General features: G+C 26.2%; 1 protein-coding gene across 1 annotated transcript; it reads right to left on the bottom strand.

The window, feature by feature from the left end:
* Window positions 1–15,520: 15,520 nt before the first annotated feature.
* Window positions 15,521–17,251, bottom strand: LOC145942956 (juvenile hormone acid O-methyltransferase-like). The gene is made up of 3 exons (XM_083050131.1): window positions 17,109–17,251; window positions 16,197–16,583; window positions 15,521–15,648 (listed from the first exon to the last, which is right to left on the bottom strand). The coding sequence occupies exons 2-3, from the start codon at window positions 16,513–16,515 to the stop codon at window positions 15,521–15,523; spliced, it is 447 nt and encodes a 148-aa protein (XP_082906257.1). The 5' UTR covers window positions 16,516–16,583; window positions 17,109–17,251.
* Between the last annotated feature and the right edge of the window lie 862 nt (window positions 17,252–18,113).

Genomic DNA, 18,113 nt, shown 5'->3' with positions numbered 1-18,113 from the left:
ATTACAATATAATATCTTTTTATTTTAAAATCTGCGAGACAATGGTATATGCTGCTCCTGTAATTTTCTATCTTTTTCTGTCTTAAAGCCATAGAAGTACAATGGAAATAGCATATTCTCAATTTTTGTGTTTCGTTTTTCTCTTATGCGCATGACACGTCACGTGACAACCCTATTGTGGCAAGAAACATGAGGCAAAAGATCGTTAGGTCTGGTCTACAATGAGTCGTTTGTCGTAAGTCGTAAAAAAATTGACCAACCACAGTCGATTATTTTAAAAATAATCGACTCTGGTTGGTCAATTTTCTTACGACTTACGACTAATGACTCATTGTAGACCAGGCCTTAGATTTTCAGGTAAGGATTAGAGTGAGAGTGAACAAAGTGGAGAAAACATCTATAGTGTATATGAAACACGTGCTTTCTGCATTCAGCAGATATATACGAGCAGTATTGCAGTAGATTTCAAGAGTCTGTAAAAGCAGGGAATTAATTACGTGAATTGGTTCTTGCGATTACTTTGATTTATTTTATTTTCTTGTGTGTCATTGAAATTTATTTGTAATGAAGATGATAGAGGACTTACCAAACGAGTTGATAGAGATCATTCTCAGCTACAGTGTTATCTCTATTGAAGATATAATTAGCTTCAGATGTACGTGCAAGCGTTTCGAATATGCAGCTAAATATGACAATTTTATGGAAAGGAAGCTTCTTCAAAGGTAATTCTTATTGTTTGTAATTTTTTTGTAACTTTGTTTCATTTATCTGTCGCACGATATACAGGGTGTCCGGTAATAGTCGCATCAACCGTCGTGTGCAGATTCCTGGGATCATTTGGAGACGATTTTTCCTCAGCAAAAATGTCGAGACACCAATAATTTTCGAGTTATAAGCGATTGAAAATAAAGGGTTTTTCGCAAACTAAGCCTTGTGGAAATAAAATAATAATAAATTCACATTCTTCAGTTAATTTTAGGTAGAGTTTACTTTAATAGAATTTTAATTTAAGACTTAGTTACAAAGATACATGATGGCAAAAATTGAAAACATGCAAAAAATAATGACCTCCCTCGACATTTTCGCTGAGGAAAAATCGTCTCCAAATGATCCCAGGAATCTGCACACGACGGTTGATGCGACTATTACCGGACACCCTGTATATATCATTTCTGCAGAAAAATATATTTTATAAAAATAAAATAAATAAAATATAAAACAATAAATTATAATACGACGGAAACTTTAATATATATTTTATATATATATTTAATGAGAAAAAAATATATTACTTATAATATAATATAATAAAAAAAAAACAAATATTAAGAACAGAAATTTTTTCTATTTGTTTTATTAATGTATTCCATTTATTATTTTATTTTATCATTTTATTAATTTATTTTATTAATTATTTTATTTTATTATTTTATTAATTAATTTGTTAAATTATACTGTTTGATAAATATAAAATGTAAAAGTTAAATAATTTGTTATATAACTACATATAATGAGGCTGTAACGTAAATACAGCTTTGTCTCAGTTTTGTAATTACTATTGTATATCTTTAGTGTAAAATTTAATTGTAATTTAAATTTGAAGATAACATATTTTTCATCTTAAAACAAAAGGATTTATATTTTGACTAATATTTTAAATAATTTGCATTTAAAATAATCTATTTTATTAATAATTAACTACTGGTGAAGTAGCAATGTTTAGTGTAATTTTTAAGATGTTTTATTAAAATATATTATTTGTTTGTATTTCAGATGGCCTTATGCGAAAACATTTTATACAAAATATAAGAATGTTTTGCAAATAGAGTTTAGAGAAAACGAAGAGAAAAATGAAAACCCCAAAAATTTTATGGAAGCAGGCATAGATTGTGCAAGGCAATTACGAAATAATGTGTCTCATATAATTTATAGACATTATTATGACAATATATTGTCTAAGTGTAAAGACAAGGAGATGTCAATCGATAATTTACTACAAGTTGACATAGCTAGATTGAAGAAATTTTTTACAGAAATCTCTAAACTATCATTTGATAATAATGTTAAAGAAATAGAGTGCAAAATAATAATAAAACGTTTTTTCGAACTATTGTTTATTGATGAGATTAAAAACCTGTTTACACAATCTTCACTGTAAGATTTAATATACATACATTAGAGTACTATTAATTTTTCATAGATTAATGTACTTATTGCACACTAATTATGTATATAAATTTTTCAGAAAAATTGGACGGAATTTAATCGAAAGATATTGCAATATAAAGAAGTCTTACTATAAAGAACTACGTTTAATGAAAGAAGCGTTGAATGAATTTCTAGAACGACCTGGCAAAATGCAGCTTTTGGAAATAACTGCTGTTTATTTGGCGCAATTTATTAATCCCCAAAAGTGTACATCTTACTCGGAAGTAAAAGCATCATTAGATGAAATAGCACATGAGGTAATGAAATGCCTCAAAGAAAAACATCCCGACCATTCTATATTCTCGACGTCCGCTGAAACTTTAGACTATTGGAAAAACAACAATATCGACGATAATTATTGGAACGAAGCAGGGGGAAAGCAAATTATAGATACACTCGACGAATATATGTTTGACAAATTACACTTTCGAGCATGTATTGACACAAATTTGAAATACATGTGTATAGATAGTGTAAGTGATTATAGATTATATGTTATAATGATGATCAACTACTACTGTTGCAGCATGCTTATATGTTTGCTATATATTAACATACTCTCGCTCTAATTAATTTTTTTTATATAATATCTGTAATAGGTCTTAAGAAATAAATGTGGCGAGAAAATTATTTTATATATAATATATCATAGCGTAGCTAGAAGACTTGGTGTACGTTGCGATGTGATAAAGCTCATGTACAACACATACTATTCTATGAGGTCTCTTAATAATAGAGCAGAATAGTAAGTATAATATAATTTATATTTAAAATTATCTGAACCGTTTGGCAATTCTTTTACTTTCTTATCCTACAAATATATATATATATAATTTATGTTGCTTTCAGTGCCATAAATCATAGAGGAAAAATTTTTAAAATAAAATGTGACAAACGTGATCTTATCAGTTTTCTTATATGCGAACTTTGCAAGAAAGCAATAAATACTATACAGGTTGGCAATTATTCATATATGATTTCTATTAATTTTAATATTAAAATATACTTGTAACTTTGGCAAAGATATGAGTCAATGAAATATTTCTTTATGCATAAACAGGAAAAATTATATAGACTCTATTTTTTAATTTGTAATCAGAGCCCTGTCTATATTTAATATTTGCACATGTTTAATTCATTTTTCAGATTTGGGACGAGATGAGAAAAGTACTTAAGATATTGGTATACGAATATATAGAACGTAAAGCTCTAAGTATAATAACAGTGAAAGATGTGTAATATATTAGTTAAGTCAATTTTAAATATTTTTTACCTCGTAATTTATTGAATACAAAAGATACACATTTATATTATTTTTCTACGTAAGTTCTCCATGTTACGTATATACAATACGTCAGACCGTTATGTGCTATGACCGAATAAACTTTTTTATGCGATGTGAATTGCCGTTGAATCAATTTTAATTTTAGCAATGTATACAAACATATTACATAATTTTTATCAGAAATAATAAAATATATTACATAGAAGAATATCATTAAATGCGTCTTTATTTGAAATTCTTTCTGTTCTTTCTACGATTTTCTTTTGTGCACAATATAAAATAAAATTTTATTATATTTTTATTTATTTTGGTCTCTTTTTTAATTTAGTTATTTATTTAATTTTGTTATGCAAAATTAATAATATTTATAACATTATGCAATATTTAGAATGTACAAAACATTTATTAATTATAATAGTATGAAATTTGTTCCTAATATTGTAAAACTTGTTCTAAATATGATAAAACTAACTGTTGTATATTATAAATTAAATTACTATATAATATTATATGGTATATTTAGTCGTTACCGGGTACAGCATGTTTAATATATGTAATATTCGTTTCTTTATTTTCTGTCTCTCCTATTATTTATCTTTAATTTTATGTTCACTGATTTTATTCGTGGACATTTGATATTTTTTATATATTTTGTATCTTTTTTATATAGTTTGTATTATGCACGCCTTTATTCATCGAATTTTTTTGTTACTTTTAAACAATAACATTGATGAGTTCATTCAAGTCTCCTTGTCACACCTCCGTGATCAAAACATCTAGGAAGGGTTTATCGTGTTTCGCAAAAAGAAGGTTGCATTTTTTTCTACTAGGATCGTGCTGTAATTTGACAACCACGGATGTCCATACTGTAATATCGTTTTTATTTGTTATTTTATTTGCATTGATGAAGGTTCAAAGATGAGTAATGTTTGCGAACTCTATTGTTAATTTGCATAAATAAATTCGTACGTGCTTTAATTAATGCAGGGGACCTATTACTGATAATATTTTATGCGCTTTATTTGTATTATTATTAAAAAAATGATGGTCTCCCTCGACATTTTCGCTGAGGAAAAATCGTTTTTAAATTGGCCAGAGAATCTGCCTCTAAAATATCTCGCGGTAGTTTCGGGACACCCTGTATATGCATAATTTAAATATTTTAATTTATTTTAGCTAACTTTAATTGGAAGTTTTTAACTCCGATAGAGTTTCAGTATTTGCTAAACATTTTTCTATTCGACGTTATAAACAGTACTTTGTTTACAGAAGGGTGCCAAATTTAAATTTTGTAATATTTCACACTCTACACAGAGGTGGCAGTAGAATTTATAAACTTTGTAGAAAAACTCAAATAAATTAGTTTATTAAAGCAATTGTTAATTGCATCTTTATAGAAGATCAAAGGAAATAAATAATTACAATAATTATTATATGTCTTAATTTAATATGTTTAATAATTTATATATGTCTTAATAATAACATATACATATGTTAAAGTTCTAATATTATTTAATTAACAAGCAGTTTCTTCCATGTGGGATATTTCCAACTGCTACAGAATTTTATATGAAAAATTATAAAGGCATTTACTGATGCTATTGCGCACAGCAAACAGGACGAATTCGTTTTTCTAGCATTACTGCCTAAATTACAATAATATATCTTCTTATTTTAGAATCTGCGAGACCGTGGTATATGTTGCTCCTATAATTCTCTATCTTTTTCTGTCTTAAAAGCATAGAAGTACAATGGAAATAGAATATTCTCAATTTTTGTGTTTCGTTTTTCTCTTATGCGCATGACACGTCACGTGACAACCCTATTGTGGCAAGAAACACGAGGCAAAAGACCGTTCGTCGTAAGTCGTAAAAAAATTGACCAACCACAGTCGATTATTTTTAAAATAATCGACTTTGGTTGGTCAATTTTCTTACGATTTACGACTAATGACTTATTGTAGACCAGGCCTTAGGTTTTCAGGTAAGGATTAGAGTGAGAGTGAACAAAATGGGGAAAACATCTATAGTGTATATGAAACACGTGCTTTCTGCATTCAGCAGATATATACGAGCAGTATCACAGTAGATTTCAAGAGTTTTTAAAAGCAGGGAATTAATTACGCGGACAGTTTGTTGCGCTCACTTCAATTTAATTATTTTATTTTCTCGTGTTTCATTGAAATTTTGGTGTAATGAAGACGATAATATGCTTATCTAACGAGGTGATAGAGATCATTCTCAGCTACAATGATATCACTATTGAGGATATCACTAACTTTAGGTGCGTGTGCAAGCAATTTTGTTCAGCAGCCAAATATGACAAGTTTATGAAAAAAAAGCTTCTTCAGAGGTAATTCTTTTTGTTTGTAAATTTTTTGTAATTTTGTTTCATTTATCTGTTGCACGATATATATATTATTTCTGCAAAAAATATATTTTATAAAAATAAAATAAATAAAGTATAAAACAATAACTTATAATACGACTTTAATAATTAATATGAAAACAGGTAGAAAAACTATAGCTAATAGAAGACAAGATTCACTCACAGAAAACATAGGGCGAACAGTTATCTTCTAAACATTTCTCCCCAACCGTTAAATTGTTTTTTTTAACTAATTCAATTAAAAGTGAAGTTTATTTTTTTGAAGATAGTGCTCTCGTGACAGTACAATTCAAAATTTTATACTTTAAGTCTCAACGTTAAAACATTATTATACCTACTAGATTTACAAGTTCAAAACATTTCTATTCCTCAAACACAAAACATGTCTATATAAATATACAATCTATATTATTAAATAATTTCCCGATCTTCATCGCTCATTCTTCTTTAATCGCTATTCTACGTCGAATAATCGTAAAAATCAAAATTTTTTTATTATTGTATTTTTAAAACTAAAAATAATCAATCATTTCGGTTTTTTACTAATATTTCTAGTATTTCTTCTACCATATTTTCGTTTTTTTTTACTTTCTTGTTGTTCGTATTAATTATTAAACTTCAACATATGAGATTTTTGTATGCTTTGTGTCTGAAATACATCGAAAAAGTGCAATTATTGCGATAGCAATTATCTCGCGTTCGAAATGTTGAATTGTATTTAAATTGTATAAATGTGCAGATACCACATTTTTCAATATATAAAAAGTTAAATTTTTATATAATATTTTATATTTATAGTTAAATTTTCATCTTCTTTTTTTTCATGATTGCTATTTGTGAGACAACTATCGATTATATTAAAATAGTATTATTAAAATAAGCCTTTCGCTACGTTTGACTTATTTTCTTATGTATCTTTATAATATAATAAAAAAAATATATATATAACATATATCATATATTTAATATGATATTGATAATATAATATAATGAAAAATATTAAAAAATAAAACTTTTTTTATTTACGTTTTATTAACTTATTTTATTAATTAATTTATGAATGTATTAATTAATTTTATTAATTAAATTATACTGATCTATAAATATGAAACGTAAAAATTAAGTAATAAATTGTTATAGTTACATAATAACGCTGTAACGTAAATACAGCTTTGTTTATTGTATATTCCAAAGATAAAATTTAATTGCAATTTATATTTGAAGATGTGTGTAAGATATTTTATATTTTTGATCTTAAAACAAAAAGATTTATATTTTGACTAATATTCTAAATATTTTGCATTTAAGATAAATTTATTTTATTAAAAATTAAATACTGATGCAGTAGCATTGTTTAGTGTAATTTTCAAAATGTTTTATTAAAATTATTTAATAATTTTATTAATATTATTAATATTTTATTTATATTTTATTAATATTATTAATATTTTATTTATATTTTATTAATATTATTAATATTTTATTTATATTTTATTAATATTATTAATATTTTATTTATATTTGCGCCCGAATTACTGCGCTGGTTCCTTTGCCACTCTTTTCCATACTTTATTTTTAATATTATTTGTTTGTATTGCAGATGGCCTCTTGCAAAGACATATTATAAAAAGCATAAGAAAGTTTTGCAAATAGAGTTTAAAGAGAACAGACAAAAGGATAAAAAACCCAAAAACTTTATAGAAGCGGGCATAGATTGTTCTAGGCAATTACGAAATAATATGTCTCATATAATTTATAAACATTATTATGACAATATATTGTCTATTAATTTTGACGAGATGTCAATCGATAATTTAATAAAATTTGACATAGCTAATTTAGAGAATATTTCAAGAACCATCTCTAATTTTTTCTTTAATTTAAGTACTGAGAACGTATTGATAATAAAATATCTCTTTGGTGTATTATTGTTTATTGATGAGATTAAAAACCTGCTTACACAATCTTCACAGTAAGATTTAACATATATTATAGTATTATTAATTTCATAGATTAATGTACTTATTGCATGTTTAATATGTAAATTTTTCAGAGGAAATGGTCGCGATTTAATAGAAAGATATTGCAATATAAAAAAGTCTTACTATAAGAGACTACGTTTAGTGAGAGAAGCGTGGAATGAATTTCTAGAACGACCTGGCAAAATGCAGCTTTTGGAATTAACTGCTGTTTATTTGACGCTATTTATTAATCCCCAAAAGTGTACAGCTTACTCGGAAGTAAAAGCATCATTAGATGAAATCGCATATGAGGTAATGAAATGCCTCAAAAGAAAGCATCCCGACCATTCGATATTCTCGATGTCCACTGAAAATTTAAACTATTGGAGAAACAATAATATCGACGATGCAAATTTATGGAACGAAACTGAAGAGACGCAAATAATAGATACGCTGGATGAATATATTTTTGACACATTAAACTTTCGACCATGCAGATGGGACAACTCAAATCTGGACAACATGTGTATAGATGATGTAAATTATTATAGATTATATTATAATTATGGTCAACTACTGCTGTAAGCATGGCTATATGTTTGTTATATATTAACATATTCTCTAATTCATTTTTGTTATATAATATCTGTAATAGGTCTTAAAAAATAAATGTGGCGAAAATATTATTTTATATATAATATATCACAGCGTGGCCAGGAGACTCGGTTTACATTGCGATGTGATAAAGATAAATCACTACTCTGCCGCTTTGTTTTGCAAAGCAGAATAGTGGGTATAATATTATGTTTGGAATTATCTGAACCATTCGATAAACTCTTTTATCATCAACACATATATATTTACATATATATAATTTGTATTGTTTTCAGTGCCATGATTAGAAAAGGAAGATGTTTTAGAATAGAGTTTGGGAAATTCCCGTATTGTCTTGTCAACGTACAGATGTTTGACAGATTTCATTCACACAAACCTTGCAACAAAGTAATAAATGCTATACAGGTTGGCAATTATTTATATGTGATTTTTATTTATTTTAATACTAAAATATATTTGTAACTTTGGCAAAAATATGAGTCAATGAAATATTCCTTTATGCATAGACAGAAAAAATTATATAGTTTCTATTTTTCAATTTATGTGTGTAATCAGAGCTTTGTCCATATTTAATATTTGCTCATGTTTAATCCTTTATTTTCAGATATGGGACGAGATGAGACATTTACTTGAGGTCACAATAAACAAATATATAATAAGAACTCACAGAGTGATAAGAGTGGAAACCTATGGAATATGACTATAACTATAACGGATATTTTTTCTAATTATTATTAATACAATAATAATATAAAAAAATCTTTGTATAAGATTGATCTCTGACACGTATATAATTACGAATTATAATTATCTTTAATTTGACCACCTGTAATTTAATTTGTTTTAATAATCTATTTAGGCATTTAATGACAAAAAATATGAAGTCTGAACTTAGCGTTCCTAGCTCACATTTTGCTTTAAAAAATAGTTTAGTACAATACTCAATATATTGCGGTAAGAATGATACACAATAGTAATTAATCTACAAATTGCTGTAACGATGTGATAAAAATGATACCGATATGCAGATACACATGTTACATTGTACAGTAAGTCAGACCCTCATGTGCTATGTCCGTTGAACTGTTTTATGCAATGTGAATTGTCATTGAATAATTGTTGTAATTTTAATTTTAACAATAAACAAACATATTACATAATAATAAACATATAATATCAAGGCTCTGACTATTCAAAATTAATAGATAAACGGGCTAATAAGAGCCGAGCGCGGATAGAAGCGCGACAAAAAAAGAAACGAACTTAGAGTTACAAAGTTAATTTATTCAAGTGAATAAATTAACTTTGTAACTCTAAGTTCATTTCTTTTTTTGTCGCGCTTCTATCCGCGCTCGGCTCTTATTAGCCCGTTTATCTATTAATATTACATAATGTTTACTAGAAATAATAAAATATATTACATAGAGAAAGGAATATCATTAATTGTGTCCTTATTGAAAATACTCTCTGTTTATTCTACGACCTTTCGTTGTGCACAATATAGTATAATATTTTATTCTTTTGGTTTCATTTATTTTGCTCTCTTTTTTAATTTAGTCATTTTATTTATTATTTATTTTGTTATATGCAAAATTAATAATATTTATTACATTATGCAATATTTAAAATGTACCAAACATTGATTAATTATAATAGATTAAAATTTATTTCAAATATTACGAAAATTGTTTTAAATATGAAATGATGAACATAAATATTTGACAAGCTGCTCCTTCTCGTGGAATATTCCCGACTGTTACAATATTTTTTATGCATAATTATAAAGATATTTACCGATGCTATAAAGACATTTACCATTGCGCACAACAAACTTGAGGAAGTCATTTGTATATAACATTACTGCCTGAATTACAATAAAATACGTTTTTATTTTAAAATCTGCGAAACCGTGGTATGTACTACTCCTTTAATTCTCTATTTTTTCTGTTTTAAAAGCATATAAGTACAGTGGAAATAACGTGTTCTTAGTTTTTAAATTTCATTCTATTTCGTGCGCATAACAAGTCATGTGACAACTCTATGGTGAAGAATTGGGGAGAAACACAAAGATCGTTAGAGTTTCAGGTAAGAATTTCAGTATAAGTGTGGACAGAGTGTGGAAACTACTGTAGCGTACATAAAACACGTGCTTGTGCTCTTTGCAATCGCCAGATACATATAGGAGCAGTACAACAGATTGGTATATTTTTCAAAAGCAGAAAATTAATCACGCGAATTGTTTCTTGCGATCACTTTGATTCATTATATTTTCTTGCGTATCATTGAAATATTTTTTGTAATGAAGACGATAGAAGACTTACCTAACGAGCTGATAGAAATCATTCTTAGATATAGTGTTATCACTATTGAAGATATAATTAACTTTAGATGTGTGTGCAAGCGTTTCCAGTTTGCAGCCAAATATGACAATTTTATGGAAAAGAAGCTTTGTCAGAGGTAATTCTTTTGTTTGTAAAATTTTGCTTTGTCGGGGTCGCGACACTTGTCAGCACCATGCAAGTTTGTCACGCCACAGACTTATCAAAAGAATTGGTAAAATACATATCAGGGCCATGCTTGCGCCTCATATATGAATATAAATGGTGTGGCATTCAAAGGTTTTTAAAAATGTTTTCTTTCACACTTTGACCTTTATTTACGCATTTTTATAATATAATGAAAAAAACTATATATGTATAATATATAAGATAATATAACATAATCACTCTGAATTTTTTAAATGGAACCTTTATATTTTTGTTATATGTAATGATTCCTCACAATATTCTGCACAAAAAGTTGTAAAAGTGTAAGAATAGAATGGTCAAAAAGTGAAATAGTTTACGAGATATTGTAGATCTTAATTTGAGATAGACATAATCTTACACATAAACTATAAAATATTTCGAAAGATATTCATTTTCTGATTTTACCTCAATACCTTTTGTACACAATAATGAAGGAAATCAATTGCTATAAAGAAAACACATAATTGTTTTGAAGAAAAAGTATGTAACTGCTGGTTGCAGATTACATACTTTATCTATATAAAACATTTCTATATATATCTATATAAAAAGTTATGGTTCCATTAAGAAATTTAAAATGACATTGATATTTTTATAAAAAAATTTTATTTTTTTTTTTGCGTAAGATAGCTTGTGTAAAACAGATTAATTTTTACTGTAAAAACTTCTTTTTAAATTGTCGGAAACGTCTCCAAAATCGTGCGGAGTTTTACACTGGACAACCTGTATATAATATAACATATATATAATATAATATATAATAAAATCTTTAATACATAATAAAAAAATATTAAATTAAAAATTAAAAACTTTACATTTTTGTTTTTATTCTATTGTTATATTAATTATTTTCTTCCTTTCATTTATCATTTATATTGTATAGAATGTGTAAATTAAGTTATATATTATAGGTACATGGTAAGACTATAACGTAAATACTGCGTCGTTTATTGTATTTATTTTTGTATATTCTTAGTGTAAAATTTAATAGCAATTTAAATTTAAGAATGATATTTTTTATATTTTTTATTTGAGACCAAAACGATTTATATTTTGACTAATGTCTTAAATATGCATTAAAAAACTATATTCTGTAAAAATTAAATATTAATGCAATATAATTGTTTATTGTAATTTTCAAATCTCTTTTTAATATAATTAAAATATTTGTTGTTTCTATTGCAGATGGCCTTCTGCGAGGGCATATTATACAAAGTTTAAGGAATTTTTTCTAAAAGAATTTGAAGAAGATGAACAAGAGAATAAGAAACCCATAAACTTTATGGAAGCAGGCATAAATTGTTCGAAGCAATTGCGGAATTATATGTCTCACATAATTTACAAACATTATTATGACAATATATTATCGAATAATTATGACGAGACATCACTCAATTATTTGATAGAATTTGACAAAGATTTGTTATTAGAAAGATATTTTATAATTTTAGAATTTTATAATAAAGATATGATAAGTAAATATCATTTCGGTGACATATTATTAATTGATGAGGTTGGCAATTTGCTTACACAGTCACCACGGTAGAATTTCGATATATATTATAGCACTATTAACTTCATAGATTAATGTACTTATTGTATACTTAATATATAAATTTTTCAGAAAAACCGGTCGCGATTTAATTGAAAGTTATTGCAATATAAAGAGATCTCACTATAGAAGGCTACATGAAACGAGACATGTGTGGAACATATTTCTAAAAGAACCTGGCAAAATGCAGCTTTTGGAAATGACTGCTGTTTTTATGGCACAATTTATTCAACCTCAAAAGTGTGTATCTTACTCGGAGGTTAGAGCATCATTAGATAAAATCGCACATGATGTAATGAAATGCCTCAAAGAAAAGCATCCCGACCATCCGATATTCTCGACGTCCGCTGAAACTTTAAACTCTTGGAGAAACAACAATATCGACGAGAATTTATGGAATGAAACTGAAGAAAGGCAAATAATGGATATGCTCTACGAATATATGTTTGGCAAATTAAACTTTCGATTATGCATTAATGTAAATTTCAAAAACATGTGTATAGATAATGTAAGTTATTATAGATCTTATTATAATTATGGCCAACTATTGCTGTGTGAGCACACAGCCATCTGTTTGTTATACGTATTAAACATACTCTTGCTGTAATTAATTTTTGTTATGTAATATCTGTAATAGGTCTTAGAAAATAAATTTGGCGAAGACATTGTTTTATATATAATATATCACAGCGTGATCAGGAGACTCGGTTTACGTTGCGATGTAATAAAGATAAGTCGCAACCACCCCCGTTTATCATACCAAGAATAGTAGGTATAATATTATATTTGGAATTATCTGAACCGTTCGGTAAACTCTCTTATCATAAGCATAATATATATTTACATATATATAATTTGTATTGTTTTCAGTGCCATCATTAGAAAAGTAAAATATATTAAAATGCAGTTTGAGAAATTCCCGAATGGTCTTTTCAACGAACATTTGTATAGCAGGTTTTATTTACACGAATCTCGTTACAAAGTTTTAAATGCTATACAGGTCGGCAATTATTCATATGTGAATTCTATTTACTTCAATACTAAAATATATTTAACTTTGGCAAAGATATGAGTCAATGAAATGTTTTTTTATGAATTGACAGAAAAAATTATATAGTTTCAATTTTTCAATTTGTGTGTGTGTAATCAGAGCTTTGTCGACATTTAATATTTGCTCATGTTTAATCCTTTATTTTCAGATATGGGACGAGATGAGACAATTACTAGAGATAATGGTAAAGAATTACATTATAAAAACTGACGAAATAATAATAGTGAAAATTTTTGAAACATAACTATCACAGATTCTTTCTAATTATTATTAATATAATAATAATATAGAAAATTTTTGTGCAATGTTCTCTCTGATAACACGTATAATTACGAAATATAATTATCTTCAATTTGACCAGCTGTAATTTAACTTGTTTTAATAGTTTATTTAGGCATTTATTGACAAAAAAGATAAAGTCTGTTCTTAACGTTCCTAGTTCACATTTTGCTTTAAAAAATAGTTAAATACAATACTCAAAATATTGCGGTAGGAATGACACACAGTAGTAATTAATCTACAGATTGCTGTACCGATGTGATTAATCAAGTGACACTGATATGTAGATACACATGTTATATTGTACAATAAGTCAGATTTTTATGTGCTATATCCGTTGAACTGTTTTATGCAATGTAAATTGTGGTTGAATCACTGTTGTAATTTTAATTTTACTAATAAACAATCATCTTACATAATTTTGACCAAAAATAATAAAATATATTATATAGAAGATGGACTATATATCATTAAATACGGCCTTATTGAAATAGTCTCTTTTTATTTTACGATCTCTCTTTGTGCACAATATAGAATAATATTTTATTTTGTTTTTATTTATTTTGCTCTCTTTTTTAATTTAGTCATTTTATTTATTTTTTTATGCAAAATTAATAATATTTATTACATCATGCAATATTTAAAATGTACCAAACATTTATTAATTATAATAGTATAAAATTTCTTCCATATATTACAAAACTTGTTCTAAACATGATGAAAATAAATATTTAACAAGCTGCTCCTTTACGTGGAATATTTTCGATTGCAACAGAATTTTTAATGCGTAATTATAAATACATTTACTGATGCCATTGCGTACAGCAAACATGATGAGTTTATTTGTATAGCATGTCTGCCTGAATTACAATAAAATACCTTGTTATTTTAAAATTTGAGAGACCGTGGTATGTACTGCTCTTGTAATTCTTTGTCTTTTTCTGTCTTAAAGACATATAAGTATGGAAATAGCGTGTTCTCTATTGTTAAGTTTCGTTTTTCTTTATGTGCGCACGTGACATGTCACGTGACAACCCTATTGTGGGAAGAAACACAATGCACAAGTACTTTTCAGGTAAGGATATCAGTATAAAAGTAAGCAGAGTGTAGAAACTATCTGTAGTGTACATAAAATACGTGCTTGTGCTTTTTGCATCGCCATATACATAGGAGCAGTACCACAGATTGGTGTATTTTTCAAAATCAGAAAATTAATTACGCGAATTGTTTCTTGCGATCACTTTGATTTATTTTATTTTCTTGTGTTTTATTGAAATTTTTTCATAATGATTACGATAATGTGCTTACCTAACAAGCTGATAGAAATCATTCTTAGCTATCGTGATATCACTATTGAAGATATAATTAGCTTCAGATGTACGTGCAAGCGTTTCCAGTTTGCAGCCAAATATGACAAGTTTATGAGAAAAAAGTTTCTTCAGAGGTAATTCTTTTCGTTTGTACATTTTTTGTAATTTTGTTTTATTTATCTGTCGCACAATGTATATCACTTCTGCAAAAAATATATTTTATAAAAGTAAAATAAATAAAAAAAATACAATTAACATATAATACAACAAATACTATAATATTGAATATAAGAACAAGTAGGAAAAACGTGCTAATAAGACGCAGAAAACAGAGTGTGAGCAGTTATGTAAAAAACATATATTTTTTAGGCAAAATTTTAGTTTCGATATCCAGTACTTCGAATTTGAGTCGCTTCTCTTTGTCGTATTCTTTCTTTGCAAATTCAATCATATTCTCCGAAACATCGGTACCTTAAAATATGCAATTATTCAATTAAATAATAATTCGCAATTAGGAAATCAGCTAATAAGAATCAAATGTAGAAAATAGGCGCAACAAACTTATCTTAAAATCTTCTTTAATTGATTTGAACGTTTCATTCTTTCCTTTGAATCTTTAGCTCAATTGACAAAAAATTACAAAAAATCTGATTTTTCGAACTATTCTCAGCATCATTCTCTTAACGAATAATATCAATGGGAGACTTATACACCAGAGACGTAAGGCGGGAATGAGAATTAATACGTATAATTTTTTAAAATAGTTTTTCTGTTAATTGATCTAACTGAAGACAATTTAATTAAAGAAAAGATTAAAATATTTAAGTCATATAAAGAAAATTTTAAGAAAAGTTTGTTATGTCTATTTTCTGCGCCTAGCTCTTATTAATCCATATCTAAATTTTTTAATTTTTAATTTATTTTAATAAATTTTTAATTTTTATATCAGAATTGTTTTGTTATAAAAATAATAATTTACATAAATGTGCGTTGATTTATAGATATTATTGTCTCTTTACCTAATATTACCGCTTTTGGATTTAAGGCCGGCAAGAGGATAGTTGCCGTTATATCTCCGGGACCACAACCAATGTCCATACATTTTCCAGACATGCACTTTAAATCTTCGTCATACTCATCCATTAAATTTATTACTTTTGATTTTTGCAAATCGTCAAAAGAAGCGTATTCTTCCGGACTCCTAATTTTCACAAGATTGCTTCTGTTTTTACTCTGTGCATCTTGCGTAGCACTTAGCAACAAGATTATTTCAAGAAGTAGCTTCATAGACTTTGCAATCTGGTAGGGGTACGCAGATTGGAAGAATGTGATGTACATTTTTGTGGAAATTTATCAATGACGAAAGTAAAGTAAATAAATATTCCGTACTTTTGTACACTTTTATTCTGTAATAATAATTTAGCAGCATTTTTATGATTATTAGAAGCTCCATATACAGAATTTAATTAATATAAATATAAAATTAATTATATAATTTTATATAAAAGTGTCAATAATCATAAAAAACTAAAATACAAAATTTTTATTGAGCATAAATTTCGTTTCTTTGAAATGTAATAATGAAGTATCTTAGAGCACATGTCATAACATTTATGACACATACAGAGTTTTTAAAATAATATTAAAAATTAAATAAATAAATATATTTATTATAACAATAAATAAAATTTCAACAAAGTTTACATTACAACAAAGTTGAAATTAAGAGCAGCAATTAATCTAAATATATTTTGTAAACAAAGTTAACATTACTGAACTATATATTATACTGGAATGCTCACTCAAATAGAAAGGAACAAGAGAGATAGAAAATTGCAACTAGTCCCTTTTTTTCTAATGTAGTATTATACTTGAGCTAAAACACCAATCAGAAGACATTTTAGACAAGGATAGATATGTTTGCTACCAACCTCTCTCTGTCTTTCGAGATGATTCGAGTAATCTTCTGCTTAACATTGAGTGAGCATTCCAGTATAATATATAGTTCAGTGGTTAACACAAAGTTATAACAATGCTTTTCGTAAGAATAGGAACTGGCTACGATTTTTACAAAGAAATCTTATCAATCCGAAAATTATAATTTCAATAAAAGTTTAAATATATATAGATAAAATAAATTTATTTTTTATTATCATTATCATATGTATCATTACTTGATACATATTATTATTATTTGTATTAAATTATTTTATATTATTATATGTATCAAAATATGATACATATAATAATAATAAAATATTTCTGTATAGATAAATTTTATACAAAAGTTTTTTTAAAAAACATCTCTATTTAATTATGCCAAAATAACACTTCAAAAAAATTATTATTTTTAAAAATTTGCTTTCTCTATTATATAAAAATTATCTATTGGGTTTTATAAAAATAATATTAGAAATAAAATAAATAATATAATGAATAATAAATATATATACATATCTAAATTATATATTTATTATTCATTGTATTATTTATTTTATTTCTAATATTATTTTTATAAAACCCAATAGATAATTTTTATATAATAGAGAAAGCAAATTTTTAAAAATAATAATTTTTTTGAAGTGTTATTTTGGCATAATTAAATAGAGATGTTTTTTAAAAAAACTTTTGTATAAAATTTATCTATACAGAAATATTTTATTATTATTATATGTATCATATTTTGATACATATAATAATATAAAATAATTTAATACAAATAATAATAATATGTATCAAGTAATGATACATATGATAATGATAATAAAAAATAAATTTATTTTATCTATATATATTTAAACTTTTATTGAAATTATAATTTTCGGATTGATAAGATTTCTTTGTAAAAATCGTAGCCAGTTCCTATTCTTACGAAAAGCATTGTTATAACTTTGTGTTAACCACTGAACTAGTACTCTGCGTTGATACCACTGCTT

Source organism: Prenolepis imparis, unplaced genomic scaffold (genome assembly GCF_030444845.1).
Source record: "Prenolepis imparis isolate NDT839.2.m4 unplaced genomic scaffold, iyPreImpa1.0 SCAF_11, whole genome shotgun sequence".
NCBI lineage: Eukaryota > Metazoa > Arthropoda > Insecta > Hymenoptera > Formicidae > Prenolepis > Prenolepis imparis.
This window is presented reverse-complemented; position numbering and strand designations above follow the sequence as displayed.